General features: G+C 50.6%; 1 protein-coding gene across 4 annotated transcripts in view; it reads left to right on the top strand.

Moving 5' to 3' along the window:
• Nucleotides 1–25012, top strand: part of ESRRB (estrogen related receptor beta) — a 105927-nt gene that overhangs the window by 52385 nt on the left and 28530 nt on the right. Inside the window, exons 2-3 of one of the 4 annotated variants that reach the window (XM_060003373.1) lie at nucleotides 1656–2065; nucleotides 21277–21393. In XM_060003373.1, coding sequence (XP_059859356.1) covers nucleotides 1656–2065; nucleotides 21277–21393 — 527 coding nt within the window. Of the gene's footprint in view, nucleotides 1–1655; nucleotides 2066–21276; nucleotides 21394–25012 lie in introns of those variants that run through there. The other 3 variants (XM_060003376.2, XM_060003375.1, XM_060003374.1) reach the window with 3 other exon arrangements.

The raw sequence follows: 25012 nt of genomic DNA, 5'->3' as shown, positions 1-25012 counted from the left end.
GAAAACAGGGGCTACCTCTGAGCATCGTTGGACTGTGGCTGCTTCCCCAGTGGGCCCTCCAGCACTGGGACACTCCCTCCCTCCCCACTGGGGCCATCTTTCGATGAATGGGGCTGCACTGCCACCCTCTCCAGCCCTTTTCGTTCTCCAGGACACTTCCCTCTCTCTTTTTTTTTTTTTTAAAGAATCAATTTTATTTATTTATTTATTTTTGGTTGTGTTGGGTCTTCGTTGCTGCACGCGGGCTTTCTCTAGTTGTGGCAAGTGGGGGCTACTCTTCGTTGCGGTGCGCGGGCTTCTCATCGCGGTGGCTTCTCGTTGCAGAGCACGGGCTCTAGCCGCGTGGGCTTCAGTAGTTGCGGCACGCGGGCTCAGTAGTTGTGGCTCCCAGACTCTAGAGCGCAGGCTCACTAGTTGCGGCGCACGGGCTTAGTTGCTCCGCAGCATGTGGGATCTTCCCAGACCAGGGATCGAACCTTTGCAGGACCCTTCCCTATTAACTTTCACCTGCTCCTTAGGCGTCCGCCTTGGCCTCCTCTTTACCTCCACCCAGCCAGGCCAGGACATGGACAGATGAACCCTGACCCAGCCTCCCGACTCCAGGGCCTGGCTGGCCCAGAGCTCTTGGGCATGGACTGCAGCTGGGCTTTCCTGAATGCATTTCCCGGCCCTTCCCTCTCCTTGCTCACGTGGGAGAGAAGCCCCTCCCCTCATCCTGGGAGCTAGGATGTGTGAGGGTCGCACTTTGCCTTCTTACCCTCTCAGCATGGTTCTGGGAGGAGGGCTTTTCGTTTTGGGAACTGTCTTATGACCCTTCCTCGTGATCCTGCCTCACTGTTAACGCTCCCTTGACTCTACAGTGAGGCAGGGACCTTAGAGGTTGAAGTTTGAGTTAAGAAACAGCTGGGGGATGCGCGGAGTTGGGGTTGGAAGGCCTCCTCATGCTGCATGATTGAGGCACAGTCTCTTGAGGGGGAGGCCAGCCTGATCAGGGCTATGAAGAGGAATGAAAGAGGGGGCCTGGGGGCCACCCACCAGATGTGCCCTGGGCCAGAGGCAAAACCCGGAGGGCAGCCAGTTGGGCGGACGCCTTGGCCACAAGCCCTGCCTCTTGCCCTGGCCAGGTGGCTTGGCGTCTCTGGTCCCAAACTCAGCGATGGTGGCATTTGTGGGAAGCTCCAAGCTCGGGCTTACCTGCCGCCCCCGGGGCTCAGGTGAAGTGGGTCATCAGGTCATTGTACTGAGGGTGTCTGGTCCAGGAGCTGGCACCCCTGGACTTTCAAATGTATTATTGTTGTGCCAGAAGGTTGGCCAAATATTTTGGCTGAATTATTACCACTTTTGTCACCCTCAGACCAGCAATTTGCAAAGGACTGGGGGGCCTCATCTGAAGTTTGTTGATCGATCAAAATGTAGTTTTTGTTTGGAGGACTCAGAAGGTTCTGGTGGGTAATGCCAGAAACTTGCTCTGGGCTGTGCCGTTTTTCAGCCCAATTGACCTTCTCGGCCAGCATTTTATCTCACCGATGCCTTAATGTAGGGCCCCTCCCAGCCACCCCGCCCACCCGGTGCCCGGAGCCCAAAGCTAATTCCTGGGGACAGCGTCACACCCACCGCACCCTCTCCGAGCTGACTCCTGCGCTCTGTGTCCCCAGGCTGCTGAACAGGATGTCCGCAGACGACCGGCACCTGGTCTCCAGCTGCGGCTCCTTCATCAAGACCGAGCCATCCAGCCCGTCCTCGGGCATCGATGCCCTCAGCCACCACAGCCCCAGCGGCTCGTCCGACGCCAGCGGCGGCTTCGGCCTGGCCCTGGGCGCCCACGCCAACGGTCTGGACTCGCCGCCCATGTTCGCGGGCGCCGGGCTGGGAGGCACCCCCTGCCGCAAGGGCTACGAGGACTGTGCCGGCGGCATCATGGAGGATTCGGCCATCAAGTGCGAGTACATGCTCAACGCCATCCCCAAGCGCCTGTGCCTCGTGTGCGGGGACATCGCCTCCGGCTACCACTACGGTGTGGCCTCCTGCGAGGCCTGCAAGGCTTTCTTCAAGAGGACCATCCAAGGTGCGTGGCAGCAGGGTGGGCCCAGGCGGGGTGCGGGCCCGGCAGGGAACCGGGTGATTCTCGCGAGCTGCCAGCTTGACTCTGGGAGCCACTGGAGCCCGAGTTCTGGAGGCTCCCTTCTCTGTATCCCAGGTTTTCTCATTTTGGGATTCTGGACAAGGGTTCTAAGTCCCAGGCTTTTGTTGAAATGGCATGCACCCCCATAGGGAGCCCCAGAAGACCCAAAGAAAATCCACACAAATGCCTTAGCACAGGTGTCTCTCTCGCTAGGATGGGGAACGCTGTCAAATGAGTGTCCCTAGAAAGCTGAATGTTTTGGAGAAAAAGCCCTCTTTGCCCTGCAACTCCAGACCTCTTGAACTGTAATGGGTCTCTCCTTTTGGTTTTATCTTTTTTAATTGCACAAATGGAATGTGACTATTTTCTTCATCGTGAAACGGTCAGGGCCACAGAGCAAGGGAAATCTCCCCCTGACTACTCATCCTGTCCCATCCCCGTGGGGCCGCTCTTTGAGGGCATGTGCATATCAGCTGAGTCATGTTCCAAAGGCCATGCGGTGGCTGTCTCTCTCGGTGGGTACTCACTCTGAGGAAGTCAGTCCTGCGCAAATTGGGGATAACAATGGGTCCGCCCTCACAGGGCTGTTATGAAGGTCATGGCACAGGGTGCAGCGCAGAGGAATGGCTGGGCATGCCAGCCAAGATTCTTTCTACAGTAGGTCACGCGTGGGGCACTTGCTTCATGCGTTCCCTCCCGTCCAGCCTGACGCTAGGATAGACCAAAAGCCCTGCTCGTGGAGGTCACTGAGATGAGCAGATGCCGACCCCTGGGGACAGAAACTGCAAACCAGACTGGAGGAAACCCAGGGGTGCCAATCCTGTCCCCGTCCTGCCCGGCGATCCGAGGGTGTCCTCCCTTCCGCCACTCCCCTATTTCACTTTTGGAAGAGGCAGGCTGAGCTTCCCTGGGGTGATTCTTGGCCTGTTCATTCAGCGAATATTTGTTTCAATTTCTTGTGACGAGTTATTTATTAAACTAATTGAGGGCGCTAGGATTGGCTATGTTTCCAGTTCTATGTATTAGTTGAGATGGTGTGGTGTCCTGGCCAACCGCCAGGCGGGCTCCTGGGTCACACAGCTCCATCCCTTACCTTATAGCTCAATGCCTTTGGGGCCTGCCTCAGTTTCTCTCTCTGCTTCAGTTTGCTCTTGGGTAAGGTGGGATGATGTCATGCCTACCTCACATAGAGCTGCTAAAACAGGCTTAAGTGCATTAATGGCTATAAAGCACTCATACTTTTTTTTTTTTTTTTTGTGGTACGCGGGCCTCTCACTGTTGTGGCCTCTCCCGTTGCGGAGCACAGGCTCCGGACGCGCAGGCTCAGCAGCCATGGCTTACAGGCCTAGCCGCTCCGCGGCATGTGGGATCTTCCCGGACCGGGGCACGAACCCACGTCCCCTGCATCGGCAGGCGGACTCTCAACCACTGCGCCACCAGGGAAGCCCTAAAGCACTCATACTTTTGCCTGGCACTTAGTAAGCGCTAAATAAATGTTTGCAATTATTATTTTCACTTTCGCAATATCACTTAGGACATATTAAGACAACAGACCAAATTTGTTTTATCTTCCAGAGCAGGCCTTTGTAATTAACGTACATTTAAATGAAACAGTACGATCACTATTTTGACTTAACAGGATTTAAACTATTTTAGCTACTTTAGTTATAGATAAATTTATTCATTAAGTGAACACTTTAAAAAAATATAAACATGGTAAAAATTCAAACAGTACGAAGGAATAAGACAGTAAAGAGTAAGTTTTCCTAAAACCCTAGGCCCCAGTTCCCTAGACCTTTCCCCAAAGGAGTCATGATACCAACTTCTCTCAGCAAATATTGATTGAGCACTTTTGTATCAGGCACCGTGCTAGCCTTCAGCACAGTGAACGGATGCATCCTGGTCCCTGCCAGCTTCACATTCTCCAGTCTGGGAGGAGGCCCTGGAATCTCTAGATGTCAAAAGCACTGCATTAATTCTCAGTATCCTGCCTCAACCAGGGTTGAAAACCTCCAGTCCAATATCCAATCAGTATCATTGGATATTTGACAAATAAACATGAGATGTTTAAACCAATTTAAGCTACTGAAATAACAGTGTTTTTCTTTACAAATTGGGAAGTGATCTTGGTAAGATTGCCACCATTTTAAACTCTCGGAGGGCGGTTTTTGAAAAATTGCATTTTAAGAGACAGTTACATTTTCTTCTGTCCATATTCTTAAATGTGCTGGAGAGTTCTAGATTAAATTTTCTGAAAGCAGAGCCTGGTGTAGACTTAGGAACCTTACTACACCCTCAACAGCGGCCTGGGTGCTGACAACATCCTCTGCAAGTCAAGAGCCCACAGGAAGGGACTTCCCTTGCAGCGCAGTGGTTAAGAGTCCGCCTGCCAATGCAGGGGACACGGGTTCGAGCCCTGGTCTGGGAAGATCCCACATGCCGTGGAGCAACTAAGCCCGTGCGCCACAGCTACTGAGCCTGCACTCTAGAGCCCGCGAGCCACAACTACTGAGCCCACATGCCACAACTACTGAAGCCCGCGTGCCTAGAGCCCGTGCTCCGCAACAAGAGAAGCCACCGCAATGAGACGCCCACGCACCGCAACCAAGAGTAGCCCCCGCTCGCCGCAGCTCGAGAAAGCCCGCGCACAGCAACAAAGATCCAACACAGCCAAAAAAAATTTTTTTAAATAAATAAATAAAGAGCCCAGAGGAAGGATTTGTAAATAGTCTTAGTTATTTGCTACCACGTAAAGGATAAAGATCTCTTCCTAGAAGTCCAAAGACAAACAGCAGCCTTTATTGCGATCAGAACTGAAGTACTCTCGTTTCTTTGTCACAAGAAGAGTTACTCATTTCCAACCAGAAAGGTCTCTATCTGAAACAGGGACCAGTGAACTCTAAGGCTGACGGATTGCTCTGGTTATCTTATCAATTCTTTGGTTTTCTTCTAACAAAGATTTTGATTTTGTTGTTTCTGAGCATAATAGTTGTAGGAAATTTGGAAAAATGGGGAAAATATAAAGAGGAAACAAATGATCTACAATTGGACAACCCCAGAGTCAGTTTAGTACCAAGAGAGCATTAATTTAGTCCCTGCCCTGAGTAAGGTGCTTCAGGGAGAGAAAGAGACAGGGTACCTGCCCTCAAGAAGCTGGAATCTGAGGCTTAGAGCACACGAGGCTGCAGGCAGAGCCTTAGCCCAGCCAGGGCAGTCTTCTAAGCACCTCCCCAATTAAGGAGGGTACGTAGGCCATCTTTAAAAAGGCCTTTAGTCACAGAATGATCCATTCGCAAAGTAAACGCCTGGACAGCTCTGAAAATCATGCTAGCTCACAACCCCCCCTTCCCTCCTTAGATCCCTTCCATCTGCCCAATTCGGTGGTTACGTCAACATGGGAAGAAATTTATGGAAACAAAGAAGTCACGATAGACTTAGGGAGAAAGCCCTCAGACCGCCATTCCTTGCCTACAAATATTTATCGAGCACTCAGTGTGTGCTTGTCTGTGCCGGGGGCTAGCGCTGTGTGGATGGGGGAGGGGATGGGAGTGGTGGGCAAAGTACAGTTTGCTGGCGGCTTCCTGCTTTTGTAAATCAAGTTGTATTAGAACAGGGCCACACCTATTTGTTTACATATTGTCTGTTTTGGTGCTTTGGTGGAGTAGTTGTCAGAGACCTGGCCACACGCAGAAAGCATTGACACTTTCTGGCTTTTTACAGTAAAAACTTGTAACCCCCGCCCTGCACTTCAGCACTGAACAGGTAGATGCAGCCCACTAGCCCTCAATGCCTAGTAATGCATGTTAAGTGTTCATTACACTTTGCCCATTTCTATGCCGTCAGTGCTGGGGCTTATGTCACTCACCCAGAGTAGATGAGCTCGGAGATAGACAAAAAGGCACAGTCCTGAAGGGACAGAAAGGCTCCATGGCAAAGGAACCACCCTCAACCTGATTGAATTTACTAGCATATCTATGGGAAAAAAAGAGGATGGATCAGCCCTGGAGGCACAGAAAAAGAAAGCTGACTTTGGCAAAGTCCCCGCCCGAGGTAAAGGGAGTCAGCCTGGGACAGCCTATTGTGATTAAACATTCAATGGATTTGATTAACATCTTTCTGATTATAATCTGGGTACCCTGTTGGTCTTCTGCTTGGAGCCACCTTGCTGGTTAGGCAGGATGCTGGCTGGGTAGATCAATTTCTTATCATACTTGAGTGTGCAGGCATCCTGGGCTTATTATACATCTGGTCCCTGAATTGGGGCAATGGGAGTCAGCCCCTGAGAGATGGAGCCCTTTTCTGTGGCTGACACAGTCAGGCTTCTGGATCATAGGGCTAAGCGCCAGCTTCTGGACTGGGACGCTGACCCACAGTAATGAAAACCTTTGTCATGAGTACCGCAGTGACGAGGGGGCCTTTCGGGGAGCCACCTGGGGGATCTTTGCTAAGCTATACCCCCAAACTCTGACCCTCTCTCAGCAGCCACCCTGCCTCCTCTCCTGTCCCATGGGGAAAGTGGAGGCCCTCAGATGGGCACTCCCTCAGCTTGTTGCCACCAGCCCTGCCCACTCTCGGCAGCATCTCTCATTCACTGATGGTACACGTCTTCATTGCTACCCACTCGTGCGGGGAGAGGTGGCTCCCACCCCAGGCTCAGCTTTTCTCAGGCTTGGAATCCATCTCCTCACCACTTCCCAGAGACCTTCCTACCCATTATCTCCTCTCTTTCATCATCTCACTCCCTATGGGCTCCTTTCCATCAGCATTTAAATACTGTTAGTATCTCCAGTCTTAAAAGAAAGTCCCTTCTGGGACTTCCCTGGAGGTCCTGTGGTTAAGACTCTGTGCTTCCACTGCAGGGGCCATGGGTTTGATCCCTGTTTGGGGAACTAAGATCCTGCAAGCTGCGTGGCCAAAAACAAAACAAAACCCACAACAATATGCCCTTTTGTTAAACTTGCATATTTTCAGTCATATTATGTAAGACCATGTATTTTTTTTTTTTTTTTTTTTTACAATATGTGGGCCTCTCACTTTTGTGGCCTCTCCCGTTGCGGAGCACAGGCTCTGGACGCGCAGGCTCAGCGGCCATGGCCCACGGGCCCAGCCGCTCTGCGGCATGTGGGATCTTCCCGGACCGGGGCACGAACCCGCATCCCCTGCATCGGCAGGCGGACTCTCAACCACTGCGCCACCAGGGAAGCCCCATGTATTATTTTTTGAAAAACTTTTTCTTAACATTTTGGAAGGCAAGGTTTATCAAATGTTTCACATGACTCTTTGATGAAAGTGTCTTTGCCACTTTCCGCATCATTTGGTGCAGTGTTTCAGAGCACACCCCCTTCACTTCATCTTGGCTATGGGAGATAATATGAGCATGTATGTGCTGCTGTCCCTCAGATTTTTATTTTGAGCACTAAGTACATTTCCTAGACCATTAGGATAGTTCTTTTTTAGTTGTGTCAGTATTTTTTAATTGAAGTTTGATTAATTTACAGTGTTGTGTTAGTTTCAAGTGTACAGCAAAGTGATTCGGTTATACATACGTATGTGTGTGTGTATATATATATATTCTTTTTCAGATTCTTTTTCTTTATAGGTTATTACAAGATATTGAGTATAGTTCCCTGTGCTACACAGTAGATCTTTGTTGTTCACCTATTTTATATAGTTGGGTCAATTTATAGTCATGGTTTCCACAATATATCAGGTACCATACTGCTGCTTTTTTTTTTTTGCAGTACGCGGGCCTCTCACTGTTGTGGCCTCTCCCGTTGCGGAGCACAGGCTCCGGACGCTCAGGCTCACCGGCCATGGCTCATGGGCCCAGCCGCTCCGCGGCATGTGGGATCCTCCCGGACCGGGGCACGAACCCGTGTCCCCTGCATCAGCAGGCGGACTCTCAACCACTGCACCACCAGGGAAGCCCCTATACTGCTTTTGACTCTCAGTGTTTGTTAATTATGGTTCATATCCCCAGCAATAACTAAATTTGGGCTAAATTTCTTTCTGCCTTTGTTACTGATTCAGTCCGGTGACGAGCCTTGATTGGGGTCTTCTCAGGGCACTGAGTCTCCCCAAAAGGCAGTTGTTCAATATGAAGGGACTGACACAGCACCTCTGATAAGAGACTTCACAAAGACGCAGATATTAAGCAACTTCCTCTTCCTTCTTTCTTTTTTTTAAAATTAATTAATTCATTCATTTTTGGCTGCGTTGGGTCTTCGTTGCTGTGCGCGGGCTTTCTCTAGTTGTGGCGAGCGGGGCTACTCTTCGTTGCAGTGCGCGGGCTTCTCATTGCGGTGGCTTCTCTTGTTGTGGAGCACGGCCTCTAGATGCGCAGGCTTCAGTAGTTGTGGCTCACAGGTTTAGTTGCTCCGCGGCATGTGGGATCTTCCCAGACCAGGGCTCGAACCCGTGTCCCCTGCATTGGCAGGCAGATTCTTAACTGTGCCACCAGGGAAGCACTTCCTCTTTTCTAAAGGACAGTGTTGGGGGAAAACTCCTGCCTTACATCTGAGCTTAGGAAGCACTTGTTCAGTTCTTTGGTGATACTTTACTGAGTCCCACCCATTGTGCTGGGAGCTGAAGACAGAACAATGGGCCCTACTCTGTGGTCTTGTATTCTCGGGGGTAAGGCAGACAGTATATACGGTAACAAAGAGGCATAATGACAGACCCAGGTGAGTACTGTGAAAGAGAAAAACCAGTGATGGGAGCAAAGGTGGCTGAGAGAGGGGGTCTAATTTAGTCTGAGGATTAGGTAAGGCCGTGCTAAGAAGGCGACTTTCAAGGTAAGGGGAAGTTCAGGCGTTCCAGGCAGGGGAAACAGCGGATCTGTTTCAGGACCAGAAGGAGGACCATTGTGGCTGTTATGAGTGAGTAAAGGCCAAGTGGAAGGAGACGGGGCTGAGAGGCTGATAAAACTCAGGCCGTGGTGAGTGCAGCACTTGGATTTTCTTCTAGGTGGGATGGAAGCTGTTGACAACACATGCTGCGTGGCCGTGAGGGGCTGTGCAGAGGGTAAAACTGCTCCGTCCCCTTCCCTGTGTTCCCAGGGCAAGTGGCCAACTTTGCAGGTCACCAGGAGGCCCCTTGAGTAGCTCCTTAAGATGAGGAGGAACAAGCAAGAACGAGGCCCTGGCACCAAGCTCCCTCTGTTCACATGGGGCCCCGATGCAGGCTTGGAAGGAAACTCCCCAAGGAGAGGGGCGGGGGGATGATTGATGGCTTATCCTGCCTTGGACCACCTCCAGGCCTTTTGTCCTGGTGAATGAGGCCTGGGATCCCAGGGGACAGAGACTATGACAGGGATGCAGAGACAAGCCAGGAGTAAGTGGGAGCCTGGAGTGGAGTGCTGTCCCAGCCCTGCCACTCGCCAGCCAGCTGACCTTGAGCAGGGCCTAGGATCCTCTGGCCTCAGTTTCCTCATCTGTACAAATGCATAAAAAGAGTCAATTAAACCCACAAAACATTGCTGTCTGCCGGGCACTGAGGCAATGAGAGGAAGAACAAATCACAGTTCCTCTTTTCAGAGGCACAGCCAGGGTGAAAGTCAGGTGAGACACAGCCAGACAGAGCAGGGAAGGCTTCCCAGAGGAAGGGACATTTAAGCTGGAGTGGAAAGTGAACATTCTTGGTAGAAAGAACAGCAGGAAGAGGCCCACAGGAGTTGAGTGTGCTCTGCTCAGCAAGAGGGGACCAGTGGTAGGTGAGGGGCTGGAACAGAAGCTGGGACCAGATGTCAAAGGTTTTCACAGGCCCTTGGTAGGAAAAGTATAGAGTAATATTTCTGCTTGGGCTGCTTCACCTGGCTTAGGATCCCAACTCTACAATTTCGTAGTTGTGTCAAGTTGGGCAAGTTACTTCGTTTCTCTGATCCTTAATTTCCTTGTCAGTAAAAGGGGACTGATGGGGCTAATAAATAGTTCCCGCTCCCAGGATATTCTTGCAGAAATTAAATGAGACGTGAATGTAGAGTGTTTAGCTTAGTGCCTGGCCTATGATAACCATTAGATAAATAGGATTTGTTATTTGTTATTTATACTTGGCAACGAGAAGCCATTGAAGATTTTTGAGCAGGGAATTAATCACATCTCCTTTTAGCAAGATAATTCTGGCAGTGATAGGGAAGATGGGCTGGAAATGGGAGAGTCTAGGGGCCGGCAGACTAGGCGGCGATTTTAACAGTCCAGTTCAGAGATCTAGTTAACAGTCCACTTAGAAGTATCCAAACCCCAACAGTGGCAGAAGGGTTAAAAGGAGAGGTTAGGATTTTGAAAGTGATTTCAGTATAAAAAAATAGTAACTGGATTGTGAGACTGGCTCTTAGATGTCTAATTTAGGCTACTAGACGATGGTCAGGCCATTGGCGGGGGAGAAACCTAGAAAGAATAATTTTGCTGGTGGAAGGGGGGTGGGCAGGGAGGAGAGGTTGGGATAATGGATGAAGTCTGAGGCATGTTGAGTTTGATCAGTTCACAGGCCTTAACCTGGGCAGTGGGAAATGCAGGGCTAGACCCCAAGAGTAAAATCCGAGTGGGCTTTTGGGTCTAATGAGATCCTCTAGGGCAGGGGTTCTCAAAGTATGGTCCCCACACCTCAGCACAGGCTTCACTAGGGGGCCGGTTAGAAATGCAGATTTCAGGCCTGCAGAATCTGAGGCTCTGAGTTAACAGGCCCTCTGGGAGAGCTTGTTCTAGGGAAAGCTGCTCTGAAGGAGAGGGTCAAGGGATAAGGCGCCAGGAGGAGGGACGCTGGTGAAAAGAAGGGGTCAGAGCCTTGAAAGGAGACTGAGAAATACCATATTTTGTCAGTTCTAAGATGCACATTTCCCCCGTGTAACATCTCTGAATTGGGCCGATTACTGTCTGCTAGGTGACAGATGTATGTGGTTGTCACTGCCCTCACAAGCACATTAAAACTTGCAGAAAGGGGCCAGTGACCTGGAAGGAAACCCCTATGAGAACAAGGGACATTCAAGAAGCACAGCGTCCTCAGCTCCTTTGTCAGCAAAGAGGACCGATCTGTGGAAAAACACAAAGACAATGACTTTGATCAAAAAGGACTAAGAAGAGTCACACTCTGAGAAATTTTAGCAATATCTTCAATTTATTTTTCTTATGTTTTCCCTTTCATGTATCCACAAGAATGCTGTATGATCAAATCTGTATCTATCAATAAGTCTCAAAGAGCTCTTTTAATAAGAAAAAAAAAGAGAAAATGCTAGTGGCGAGGAAGCACAAGCCGTACTTTGATTGGCAGATGTTTTTCCTCTCTTTCTTGGTGGTATATAAAATAATGGTGCAATCTTACCATCAAAAGCATCTTAGATTCTATGCAATAAATATAGAAGCGATCAGAGACGTTACAAGAGTCCCTGGAGAGAAGGGAGATGAAATCTAACAGAGTGGGTTTTAAGAGGTGTGATGGGTGTCTGTTGCTTCCGGAAGGACCAGGATGGGGAAGGCCCAAGGGAGGGGATTGCACTTGACAACTGGAAGGTCATTGTTGAATTCTAGGTTTCTCTGGGTGGGCACTCTTGCTTTCAACTTATTTGCCTTGATCAACGGGTGCTTCAGGGGGCAGACACTGTACTTGAGATACAGAAATGAAAGACCTAACAATCTCTATCCCCAGTAAGCACGCAGTTCAGAAGGGAGGACAGCATGCAAAATCCTGATTATGAAACATTAAGCTAGTTGCTTTCAGTGTGTGTATGTGTGTGGCAGGCGGGGTGATGGATGAGGCCTCTGGGGGCAAACAGGAAGGGGCATGTAAGCCTACCTGGGACAGAAGGGAAGAGGGCGTCACTGAAAAGGCCACATGCGCGCCAAGGCTCCGAGGATGTGGAAGAGTTTGCCAGGAGGGGTTTCAGCTAGAGGGAGGCATGAGAGGGCCCAGAGGCGCCATGTGGTTTTCTGGAGCCTACAAACCGGGGGCCTAGGTGGAGGGAGATTACAGTGGACTGGTCAGAGGTGGCCAGATCGTAAAGGGCCCGATGTGCTTTTCCCTGGAGGTTAGATTTCATCTTTACACAATGAACAAATTAATTTTAAATTAATTTTTAACTTTTACCAAAATAATGTATGCACATAGTTTAAAAAGACCCAAAGTATAACTCTTATAATGAAAAATAAGCGTCCCTGACCCTATCCATTCTCTCCCTCCGTGATCTAGAGTTAGCCATTTAAGAAAATCTTTCTTCTAGCCCTTTGTCTTCTTAATTACTACTATGATTTTACAGCTATACTTACTGACAGCAATTTTACATTATTTCTTGACTTCCTGTTATGGAAGATGAAGAGTTAGTTCCCATTATACAAACCATCCCAACACACATACATTTCCCGTCTTCCCATTGTCTGAATATGGTTATATCACAATTTTTGGTTAAATCTCTTTGTCTATTGCCAATTCCTCCTGGATATCCCCTTGACTTTTCTCCTGGTAGGATCCTCTGTCCTCTTCCTCTTTTTGGTCTTTCCCTTTGGGGTCAGGCGTGGGGGAGAAGCTCATGCTAGAAAGGCACAGGAGAGGTAAAATTGTTGACATCTTGGATGTGTGGAAATGTCTTTACTCAATCCTTCAACCCATACATTAGATGCTAGTTGAAAATAATTTCTCCCGAGAATTTGGACACCATTGCTGCTTTGTCTTCTAGCTTCTAGTGCTGCTGTCCAGAAGTTTAATTCATTCACTTAGAAAATGTATACTGAGGCCTAACTCTTTCCCAGACATGGTTCTAGGTGTTGGAAAACAGCAATGAACAAAGCAGATAATAAACAAGCTAAATAAACAAAAGTCAGGTGATGAGTGCTAAGAAGAAAAAAGAGTGGTGAGTATGTGCACTAGTTTTGTGTATCTGTGTGTGTACAGAGAGGGTTTTTTCCCTTATGGTTTGAGATATGGTGGCCAATCTTATTCTTGATCCTTTGTATTTGACTTTTTTTTTTTTTTTTTTGCGGTACGCGGGCCTCTCACCGCTGCGGCCTCTCCAGCTGCGGAGCACAGGCTCCGGACGCTCAGGCTCAGCGGCCGTGGCTCACGGGCCCAGCCGCTCCGTGGCACGCAGGATCCTCCCAGACCAGGGCATGAACCCACGCCCCCTGCATCAGCAGGCGGACCCCCAACCACTGCGCCACCAGGGAAGCCCTTGACTTGTTTTTAACACTCTTGCTGAAAGTTTTTAGGATCTTTTTTTGGTCTTCCATGATAAAAAACCTATGTTGTGTGTATAGGTCTTTATATTATTATTATTTTTTTTAGTACCTTCAGATACTTTTAAAAAAATTTATGTATTTTATTTATTTTTGGCTGCATTGGGTCTTCGTTGTTGCGCGTGAGCTTTCTCTAGTTGCGGTAAGCGGGGGCTACTCTTTATTGCAGCGGGCGGGCTTCTCATTGTGGTGGCTTCTCTTGTTGCAGAGCACAGGCCCTAGAGCACGCAGGCTTCAGTAGTTGTTGTGCACGGGCTTAGTTGCCCTGTAGCATGTGGGATCTTCCTGGACCAGGGCTCGAACTGTGTCCCCTGCATTGGCAGGCAGATTCTTAACCACTGCGCCACCAGGGAAGGCCCTATATTATTATTATTATTATTATATTTTTGTTTTGAGGTAATTGTAGATTCCCATGCAGTTATAAGAAATATTACAGAGAGATTCCATGTACATAGATCCCATACATTTCACCCAGCTTCCTTCAGTGGTAACATCTTACATAACAATGTAGCATATATAATATATGTAGCTATATGACATAACACATATGGGCTATATAACACAAGTATATATAGCAAGATACCACAACCAGGAAAATGGCATTGATATCCATCAGCCTTACTCAGATTTTACTAGTTGTACACTCTCATCTGTGTGTGTGTGTGTGTGTGTGTTAAGTTCTGTGCAGTTTTATCACTGCAGATTCCTGTGAGCACCACCGCAGTCAAGATACAGAACGTTCCATCACACAGGATTCCTGGTGCTACCCTTTTACAGCCACACCACCTCCCTGTCTCTTCCCTCCCTGACCCTGGCAGCCACTGATCTGTTCTCCACCTCTATAATGCTGTCCAGGCCATTTTCATTCATTCTTCTGGACTCTCAGCAGGCCTTTTGACCTGGAAACTCATATTCTTCTGGTCTTAGACATCTTCGTCCCTCCCCTCTTCTCGCCTTCCCTTTCTCCCTTGGTGATAACTTCCTCTCCACTGTTTTCTCTTTCAAAAACTCCTCAGGGTTGGATATTGAGTTTCCAGGACCAATCTTCTAGTTCTTACCTCTTTTCTGGCTTATTGTCCATCTCTTTGATTTTTTGTTCTATTTTAGAGTAGCTGCTTAGTTGATTCTTTGGAATTTTTTTGTATTTTTAATTTCTATGAGCTCCATTAAAAAAATAATAAATTTATTTATTTATTTTTGGCTGCATTGGTCTTTGCTGCACACGGGCTTTCTCTAGTTGTGGTGAGCGGGGGCTACTCTTGGTTGAGGTGTGCGGGCTTCTCATTGCGGTGGCTTCTCTTGCTATGGAGCACGGGCTCTAGGTGCACAGGCTTCAGCAGTTGTGGCGTGCAGGCTTCAGTAGTTGTGGCTCGCAGGCTCTAGAGCACAGGCTCAGTAGTTGTGGCGCACGGGTTTATTTGCTCTGTGGCATGTGGGATCTTCCCGGACCGGGTCTCAAACCCATGTCTCCTGCATTGGCAGGTGGATTCTTAACCACTGCACTACCAGGGAAGTCCCTGAGCTCCATTTTATACTTTATTTTTATTGCATGCTGTTCTTGTTTCATGAATGCAGTATTTTTATCTTCTCAAGTCAACAGTATACTGAGTATTGCTTGTGGAGGTTCATTTCTCCTTCTTGCTTTGTCCTGGTTTCTTCCCACATAATGTTCCCCCTGTTTATCTTGGTTAGTTTTTATATTGAAGCTTTTCACAGATGTAGTGATAATCCTTGGCTGTCTTAAATGCAAACAGGGATAAAAAGCATAGAAAGAGCTTTCCTTTGGCTTATTTTTTATCTGCTGATTTTTTTTTTTAACATCTTTACTGGAGTATAACTGCTTTACAATGGTGTGTTAGCTTTTGCTTTATAACAAAGTGAATCAGCTATACATATACATACATCCCCATATCTCCTCCCTCTTGCGTCTCCCTCCCTCCCACCCTCCCTATCCCACCCCTCTACGTGGTCACAAAGCACCGAGCTGATCTCCCTGTGCTACACGGCTGCTTCCCACTAGCTATCTATTTTACATTTGGTAGTATATATATGTCCATGCCACTCTCTCACTTCGTCCCAGCTTACCCTTCCCCCTCCCCCGTGTCATCAAGTCCATTCTCTACGTCTGTGTCTTTATTCCTGTCCTGCCCCTATACCTGCTGGTCTTTTCTCTGATGCCATTTGTTTTTCCAGAGAAGATTGCTACAAATTCCCATCTTCAGGCTAGGGGAGTAGGGAGTGGAGGGTGGGAGTGAGGGTGTGGAGTAGATGTCTGCCTGCTAGAATTTTGGGGGTGAGCTTGGGGAGTGGGGCTGGGCGGTCTCACTCTTTGGTGTGCAGTATTCGGAAACTTCAGCTTCCCGTCTGCCCTCAGCTAAGCCTGGGGCCCCTGAGTCCGGATTCACTTGCTTAGACTCTCCAGAGATGAAGTTGGCTTCTCTTGTGCAGGCTGTGGGGAGACCCTTGGAGGCCACCCGTAGTGGCAGCTAAGTACTCCTTAAATACAGACTTCCAGCAAATTCCCATTTTTACTCCCATACCTCACTCCATCTTCCACTGTGTTTTCAACACCTGAGGCTTTTTGAGGTTCTGCGGTACAAGGGCTTATTTCTTATCCGGAATCCCCTCCGGTTACTTTGGTTTTGACTTCCTTCATTCTTCCGTGACTGTTCTCACTCCCTTACTGCCCTTTGGCGGGCTCCTGGGAAGGCATGCAGACAGAAGTGGGTGATCCATCGAGGCACTTTGCACAGGAGTTATTCACGTCTCTCCAGGGGCGGTGTGGAGGGTAGACTGATTGGAAAGGGCAATGGTGACAAGAGGAAGCAAGTGCGTTAGAGGAGAGGGAAGAGACGATGGGCGTGGGAACTAGCTGTGGCAGGAGGGGAAGGAGGGTGGAAATATCAGGCAGGTGGGATGAAAAGGACCTTAGAAGTAAAGGAGAGGCATGAATCTACGATGCCACCTCAGTTTCTGACCCAGGTGGCAGGTGGCTTAGTGATGGCTTTGCTGAGACAAGGAACACAGTAAGAGAAAGTCTGGGTGAGGATGGGTTCAGGTCGAGGAAGTATGAAGAACCCAAGGGAATTCCAGGTGGAAGTAGCCAGCAGGCAGATGGATATAAGGGTTTGAAGCACAGACAGTGCCTCTTGCTGCCCGTCCTTGCCAATTACATAAGCTGAAGCCAGTGGCATGAATGAGATCATCAGCTGGAGGGTAAGGAGGAGGGAAGGGTGGAGAGCTGAGGACAGCGGACCCGTGCAGAGATGAAAGGGAGAGTCTCTCTCCTCCAGGAGTGAGATAAATAAGGGAGTGGAACCAAGTGACTCCCAGCCCAGCCCTATCACTCCAGAGCTAAAAATGGTGGCCATTCAGAATGTTAGCCAGCAGCCCCTGAGCCCATAAATTCCTCACGAGCTGTTTATCTAAGCTCTGCAGCCCCCATCCCTGAGCCCCAGGGAGGGGACTGCCCACTTTCCTGCAGCTGTTTCAGGACAGCTGATGGGGATGCCCCTGGGCTTTCCTTCTCCTGGGGCACAGGATTGAAGAGAGTTGATGGTGGGGATTTCCCTGTGCCTTGAGGTCACACTGAAATCCAGATCATTCCTGACTCCCTCTCCCTCCCACAGGCAGCATGAGCTCTGAGGTCTATCTATGGGAGGCCTGGTCCTAATGTTCTTAAATGGCAGAATGGGTGGCTGGCCTCAGGTCTGACACCTGGAAAGGACTTACCCTGGGGTCTTCTGGCTATATGTACCCTGGCAGCCCTGATGCATGTAAAAATAAGCATGTTCACTTTGCTTGCCACCCAGTGCATGCACTTCACTAAGCCCTTTATGTGCTGAATCCTCAGGACTGTATAGTTGGGAACATATTGTGCCCATTTTACAGATGAGGAAGCTGGGGCCCAGAGAAGTTGGGTGATTTGCCTGAGGTAGAGTCTGCATATGTCTATACTGGGCACACTCCCAGGTTAGAACTCTGAATTTATGCTAGATGTTGGCTGTGTCCTTGTCCTGTGAGAGCCCATCCCCAACCCTGCCACCCCTCAGCCCCTGGTGAGTGAGTGAGTGAGTGTGTGTGTGTGTGTGTGTGTGTGTGTGTGTGTGTATACACGCCCCTCCCTGCTCCTGTGCTCTCCTAGACTGCCCTCCAGAGACCACAGGAATTCTGATGAATTAATCTCATCACTTTATCAAGGAGGCACTTACAGAAATTACAAGGCAGGGCCACCAGCCTGGCTTTGCTGGCAGTCAGCCGCTGGGGCCATAAAACAAATTGAAAGGAACAAAAATAAATAAATAAAATTAGATCTCTCTCCCTCTCACACACACACACAGCCACACCCACAGAGTCAAGAACATCCCTAGGTTCTTGTTAATGCTCAGTCTCTTGTCCTGGGAGAGCAGCAGTGCCAAATCAACAGATACTTATGGACCCCTTGCTGGAGTGACAACCTAAGATCTGCCCTTCAAGGGATTGACAGGCTGGCTGGGGGGCTGAGACCAGTGAACGTGAAGAGTTAGCCACCTGCAAGTGGCATCCCAAGGCGACCCGAGTCCCCAGGCCCCAGGCCCTGTAAACTCACCGCCCAGGGGAGCAGAGCAGAGCCAGACCCCCTGGTTTCAAGTCCTTGCTCTGCCTCGTCCTGGACTCTGCTTACCTTTCTCATCTGTAAGATGGAGAGGAAGATGTTTACCTCCAGTGTTGTTGGGAAAATTAAAGATTCAACATAAGAAAAGTAGAACCGCAGCTGCTTCATAACAAGCTCTCGTCAGTGTTAGCTCTCAGTGTGTATTGAGCACCTACTGTGTGCCAGGCACTGGGACTACAGAGAAAAGCTGATTTGGGAGGAGGAGACACACAGTGGCGACCGGGTGATGGAGAGAAGGGTCACCTTCCCAAGGGGGACCAGGAGGTGTGGGCAGGCCAGGCCAGGAGGCGGAGGGAGCTGAGTGGCCTTGTCCTAAGCAGCAAAGGCCTGGGAGCCTAGGAGGTCACTGAGTTCCAGGAACTGATAGTTATGCAGAGCAATGGGGAAGGTGAGGCTGGAGAGAGAGGAGGGGAGTGGGGTGGAGGCCGGGGCCAAATTCTACAGAACCTTCTAAGCCGGATAGACCTGGATGAACTAGCTTATGTATGGGATTTCCTCCTTTCTGTCTCTCTCTCTCTCTCTCTCTCTTTCTTTACAATGTTGTGTTAGTTTCTGGTGTACAGCAAAGTGATTCAGTTACATATATATAGCTATTCTTTTTCAGATTCTTTTCTATAATAGGTTATTATAGGGTATTGAATATAGTTCCCTGTGCTATACATAGGTCCTCGTTGTTTATCTGTTTTTTTTTTTTTTTTTTTTTTGCGGTACGCTGGCCTCTCGCTGTTGTGGCCTCTGCTGCTGCGGAGCACAGGCTCCGGACGCGCAGGCTCAGTGGCCATGGCTCACGGGCCCAGCCGCTCTGCGGCATGTGGGATCTTCCCGGACCAGGGCACGAACCCGTGTCCCCTGCATCAGCAGGCGGACTCTCAAGCACTGCACCACCAGGGAAGGCCCTGTTTTTCTATTTTATATATAATAGTGTTTATTTGTACATCCCAAGCTCCTAATTTATCCCTCCCCTGTTGCTCTTTTTAATCTTACCATGCTTATGTGAATATTGAAATTATTTCCCAAGAAGTCATAAAGAGAGTGACCTAAGAAATGGTTAGGGTCAGGTAATGGAAGGGAGGGGCACACGGAATCTTTATTCCTCCCCTTTCCTCTTACCTCCCATCCTCCAGCACAGAGGATGGCTTCTGGCCCCCCTCCCCACAGAAGGATGGTGCCGGCTGGACTTGAGAGAGGGAGAGAGAGAGATCTGTAAGGTGCTCCGGCCAAATCGACCTCTGTGAGCCTCAGTTTTCTCACCTGTACAAAATGAGGATCGGAATCCTCACTGGGACGTTGTGAGTACTCAGTGTAATTAGGCATCTTGTAATTGGGGCTCAATAATTTCAGTGCTTCAAAACACTTTTGTCAGTGGTAGAACCTGGTTCATGCTTGTTCTCAGAAAATCCAAATGCTACCTGGGGAGGCTGAGGCACAGGGACACCTGAGGACAGCCCCTCTCCCCTTCCTCTAGACCACCTCAGTAGCTGGGTTAGCATAGGGGCCTGTCTGAAGTCCCCAAGCTTCTTGTGGGGTGCAGGGGTGGCACAGCGGCTCTGTGTGGCCTCAGGTAACTCACTTCAGCTCCCTGACTCTCAGTTTCTTGGTCTGTAAAATGGGGCACTGGTGGGTCCCAGAGGGTTGCTGTGAGAATGGAGGGATCTGAGGCAGGTCACGCTCCTAGCAGGTGCACAATGAAGGTGGCTCTTATTGCTGCTAAAGTGGATGGGTTATGTGTGTGTGTGTTGGGGGGGGCGGGGTTCTGGGCACAGGCAGGCCTGGAGCTGCCCTTTCTAGCACGGTGCAGGGCTGGGCGTGGCCTTTTGGAGGCTGCTCCGTGCCAGGCAGTGTCCTTGTTGGGTGAGCTGGGCCCGGGAGGGGAATCTGGACAAGCGGCTTGCTGGGCATCACTTGTCCCTGCTCCCTGAGAAGGTGGCAGCTGGATGGGTGTTGGGATGAAAGGTTTGCAGTAGTTCAGAGTCTGTTCTCTGAAAACCACAGACTCAAGCAGACTGCACTGACTGGGACGGGGGCCGAGGAGACCTGATAAAATCCAAAACGGCAGAGTGGTCCACTGTCCTGCACTTGTATCTTTCTATTGCCTGTCTCTCCGCCCACCCCCAACAATTCCAGTCCCTTTCCCCCTCCCATTGCCTTTCCTTTGGCCTCCAGGCTTGTTATAGCTGCACAGTGCACATTTGTGACATGAGTGCAGACACGTAAGAGCACTCAGGGCAGATGCTGTGCCCCTACGTTAGAAAGGCAGCTGCAGCCTCTCCCGACCGTGCTGTCAGCCCTCCCAGGAAGAGGCCCTGCAAAGGGACAATGGCCTCCCCAGAGCATTCGAAGATCAGCTCATCCCGAATAAGACTGTAAACCACTCTGTAAACCTCAGGTTTCTCATCTGTAAAATGGGGATGGTATCAGTACCTACTTCATGGAGTTGCTATGAGGATTCGGTAGATCTTTTATTCAGCAGGCTTGTCTTGCACGCCTTCTGTGCAGCAGGGGTTGATCTCAGTGCAATAGAGATGACGTGATGAACAGCACACCTCTTGCCTTCGTGGTGCTCACAGCCTACTAGGAGCATGGGGTCAGGTTCACGGAAGCCATTATTATCACCCAGTTAAGGGGTGACATGGAAAATTAATCACAGTTTCCCTCTGCAGCAATGAACTGTGCTTATAAAATCACCAGCTCACTTCAAATCGTGCTTTACAATTTTTAAAGCAATCTTATATACCTGATCTTGCTTAATCCTTCATCGAGCAGATATCACACTATTTTGCAGATGAGGAAACTGCAACTCAGTGAGAGGAAAGTGATTTTCTCAAGGTCAGCCAAGCTGGGTGGCCTGGGCCTCTGCCGTGGGATGTGGGATGCAGGCCCTGGTCCCTGCGGGCTCAGAGCTGCCAAGAGGTTTTTCCCATGAGTTGGGGCCCAGGCTGAGGGCATAGGGCCGGTGGGCCACACTGACGTTTTGGTCAGCAGTGGGATAAAATTTCTCTGCTTGGGATAAAATGTCAGCTCAGTGAGTTTTGATGTCCCAGTTCAGTGGTGGCTTCAAAGCTGTGGCTGCCTGGCCGACCTGACCTCTGGCACTGGGATCTCTGTATTTAAGAGAGGAGGAAACACCCTGACATGTGTCTCGGAGCACCTCCTACTTTGAGAACCACTGCCCTGTGGGAACCTCGGGGCTGGAGGGTAGTGATTTGGTCGGTGAATCCCCATGCAGCCTGTGGCTGGCAGATGGGGGCAGTACCTGGCAACCCTTCTGTGTCTGCTTACAGGGAACATTGAGTACAGCTGCCCGGCCACCAACGAGTGTGAGATCACGAAACGGAGGCGCAAGTCCTGCCAGGCCTGTCGCTTCATGAAATGCCTCAAAGTGGGGATGCTGAAGGAAGGTAAGAGGCCCCGCTTGGCCATGCAAGGCGGAACCGAAGCCTGGGTCCTGGGCAAGCTCTTCTTCCCACGGGAAGCCTCAGACCCCCGGGAAATGCCAGCAAGCTCAGGACCTTCTCCCTGAGCGGCGCACGGGAACAGGTCTCTCCCTGTAGCCCGGGTGAAGGCCCTGCCCTCCGGGCTGCCTGTCTCACACAGCCTGCAGGCAGGTGTGCAGCCTCCAGTCCCCGTGGGCAGCTAAAGCTCTCCGCGCTCTCGGGACGCTGCTGGGCAACAGGAGTTGGAAGTTCTCCATTAAAGATCCTTTGGGGAATCATGACCCCACTTGGGCCTTAGAAAAGCTGGCTTGGCGCTCTGGGGAAGGCCCTCGTCGGGGCCAAGAACCCTCTCCACCCTGGGAAGGAAGCCTTGGGATGCTTTATCACCTCTCGGTGGCCCGTGGAGTGTGGGCATGCGGAGAGCAGAGACGTTGAGGCCCAGAATGACACGTCATGTACCCTTCACCTGCCAAGGTCAACCTCTGTTTTCCAGCAGGTGCACAGGACATGGCTGTCCCCTGGCCAGTGTTTTCCTCCTCCTGTCCCCTGCCCCCACCCCATCCTCTCTCTTCCCTTTCCTTTCTCTACCTTTTGCCTCTCTTTCTCCTCTAGAGCCTGCCATCCAACACGGCAGCGTGAGCCACGTCTTCTAAGTGTAAATTACACACCAGATTTTGAAGACTTACTAGGATGATAAAAAGGAGTGTAAAATATTGTGGTGATAATTTTTTAAATGATTACATGTTGAGATGATGATATTCTGGACATATTGGATTAAACAAAACGTATTATGACATTGATATCACAGCTTCTTTTTACCTTCTTTAGCGTGGCTACTAGAGAATTGTAAGTGACCTGTGGCTCTCGTTATTAGGACAGCACAGCTCTCGGTCTCCCGCACCGCCTTCCCTGTTGATCTGCTCAGGCTGATGAACCTCGTTTAGTGCCATTTTTGGAGACGGGTAGTGTGTGTGTGTGTGTGTGTGTGTGTGTGTGTGTGTGTGTTTCTCCCCTTCCCCTGCTTTCAAGGGGAGCCAGTGGCCATTTCTACAGATCTGCTTTTATGATTCTGGGCCCTGGGATCCTTCCAGAAATGAGAGGAGTCAGGAAAAGAGGTGTGTGCTGGTGATCAGATTATCGGATCCAGAGGGGCTGGGAGAGGAGAGGAAGGGGCAGGACTGGAATGCAGGCCCTCAGTGGGAGGGGCTTCTGGAGCCCAGCCCAGCCTTTAAGAGCCCGAGGCCCTCCTCCCATCCTGGCTTCCAGGCGCCATCTGGGAAGAGGGCCCGAATCTAAGGTGCTTTGTTAGTAGGACGACTTGGACGTTGTTGTGATGTGGAAATCGGGGACTCCGTCCGTTTTCCATTCCGGGTGCCCCCTTCACCTCCGCCGAGCCCGGTTCCTCCACCGCCCCTGTGTCAACATGGCACATTGACGCTTAAACTGCGTTTCTTACTAGTTGTTTCATGCAACCCTTTTGACATGGAGGAGGCCCCTCAGCTCTTATTCACATGCCAGCTGCTCCACCGGGGGAACCAACTGAAGAAACAGCTCTCTTTCTAGATTAGAAACAGGCTGCGCTGGACCTGCTGAAAGACTGTGTCTGTTCATTTTGATTCTCCCCAATTTTGGTCTACCCCCGTGTAGGGTGTGACCCCAGCTAGTGGCTGAACCAGGTCCTCTGTCTTCTGTACCGGGTCCTTTCTGCTGCTCCAGAGCATCCTGGGGTGCACAGATGAGGAAACTGAGGCACAGAGGCCCTCAGAAGCGTGCCTCAGCACTGGTCTCCTGATCCCCCCTCTGCACGCTGCTGAGAAGCAGCCGAAGGCTTTGTCAGCCTTGGAGAGACTCTGCTCTTAAGTGTGTAAGGATGTTCTGGGAAGCCAGGGGTGAGGGCCCTGACCCGGGCAGGGGCCAGCTGTCCAACAGCGTTTCCTGGTTGGAGCGTGTAGCCTTCCTGGCTTACTTCACAGCGTCTGAGGAGCTTGGAACAGAAGCAGCTGATTGCTATCAATATACTCCTGAATTTGAAGGCAGACAAAATTGAGTCCTGCAGCGACGCACACTGGTTTGAGGGGAGCTGGTCCCAGAGCCTGGAGCTTCTCCCTGCTGTGCTGTGTCTGCTCCGCATGGCCCAGGTCAGGGGTGGGGAGGCTTCTAATCCCAGGCCACCTCGCCCTCCCCCCAGGATTATGAGCAGGGAGGGAGAGAGAAGGAAAAAGTGGGGACTGCCACTTGAAATCCCTGGACCACCTTGCAGCCTTTGAGCAGAGTCTCTTGAGGGGTTACCCAGTGCTGGGAAGAGAGCAGGGGTACTTCCCAGTGGCGCCCCAGAAAGGCAGAATGATGAGGGGATCCACAGAGGCAGGGAAGCAGGTGGCCAGGGGCACAGTCCATCGGCAACAGCAGGCCAGGCGCCCCGCCAGCTACTTAAAAGGAGCGAGATGGACGCTGTGTGGCCCAGGATGATGGTGTGGGCTGCTGGGGGAACGAGAGCCTCAGGTGGGGAGCACACGTGTGGTGGGCATCTGGGCTGTTGGCGGGAGCCGGGCAGGTGTGCCGAGGTGAACTTCCCGGGGGCTCAGCCCTCAGGAGCTCTGCCCCAGGAGAAGGGCAGTCCCCAGAACGCTCCCTCCCCCCGCTCTGCCCTGCCCCCGCTGCTGACGGGGGAAGATGACACAAAGGCTCCTTCGCTTAGCTCTTCCCTGAAGTACAGAGCCTTGGCAAGGTCCCGGGCTCTGAAGCTCCGCGGGGACGGCCCCTTCAGAGGAGCGCGCCTCCTTGAGAAGCCTGTGTCCCTGCCAGGGAGCTGCCCTGGCTTCTGCTTTTGTTTAGGTGCCCGTCCCCCCACCCCCATCATGTGCAGGCACGCAGCCTCCCTCTGTCTCCCTCAGACTCTGACCTGACTCTGAAATGCAGACCCCAGCCTTCCCCAGGTGCCCCCCGCACCCCATCTTCAAGGCTCCTCGACATCGGGGAGCCAGGGGCTGGGGTCCTGGGTCTTCTGGGGGAGGGAGATGGAGAAGGGGAGAATGGAAGGCCAGCCTCCCCTCCTCCGCATCTCACCTGCTTCCCTCTTCTGTCCAGCAGCTCTGGATCCTTATTTGGTCTTTCCTTTCTTAAGTAAAATAACCTGAGAGAGCGCCACGCGATTTGGGGGCCCAGCAACTGCCAGGGAAAAGGTCAGAAGTGGGACTTTCTTTGGCTCAGCCTCTGCCTCGAGGCTGCTGTCAGTTCTGGAAGCGTCGGCTGTGGAGCACAGGTGATGTCCAAGGGTCTGTCTTGCTTCAAGCAAATCCCGTGTATGAAAATCTGTATTTTCAGAGAAAAGAGTGATGATTCTCTTTATAGGAAACTGAATACAAAATCTGCTCTGGGCTGGATGTCAGTGCCTGTGTCCCCTCCTGGCTCTTAGGTATCCTTGCTTTGTCTATGATTTCTCACTTACGAGCCTGGGCCTGCATTTCTTCACCTGTGGAGCAGGGGTGTTGAAACCTGCTCTCTATCACTAGGTCAAGGTGAGGACCAGATGGGACGACTCCTTGGTAAGATCTCCTGTGGGACCGCTTTAAAATGTCGGCTT

This window comes from Delphinus delphis, chromosome 2, assembly GCF_949987515.2.
Source record: "Delphinus delphis chromosome 2, mDelDel1.2, whole genome shotgun sequence".
NCBI lineage: Eukaryota > Metazoa > Chordata > Mammalia > Artiodactyla > Delphinidae > Delphinus > Delphinus delphis.
The sequence above is the reverse complement of the archived record's forward strand: the minus strand, read 5'-3'. Positions and strand labels throughout refer to the sequence as shown.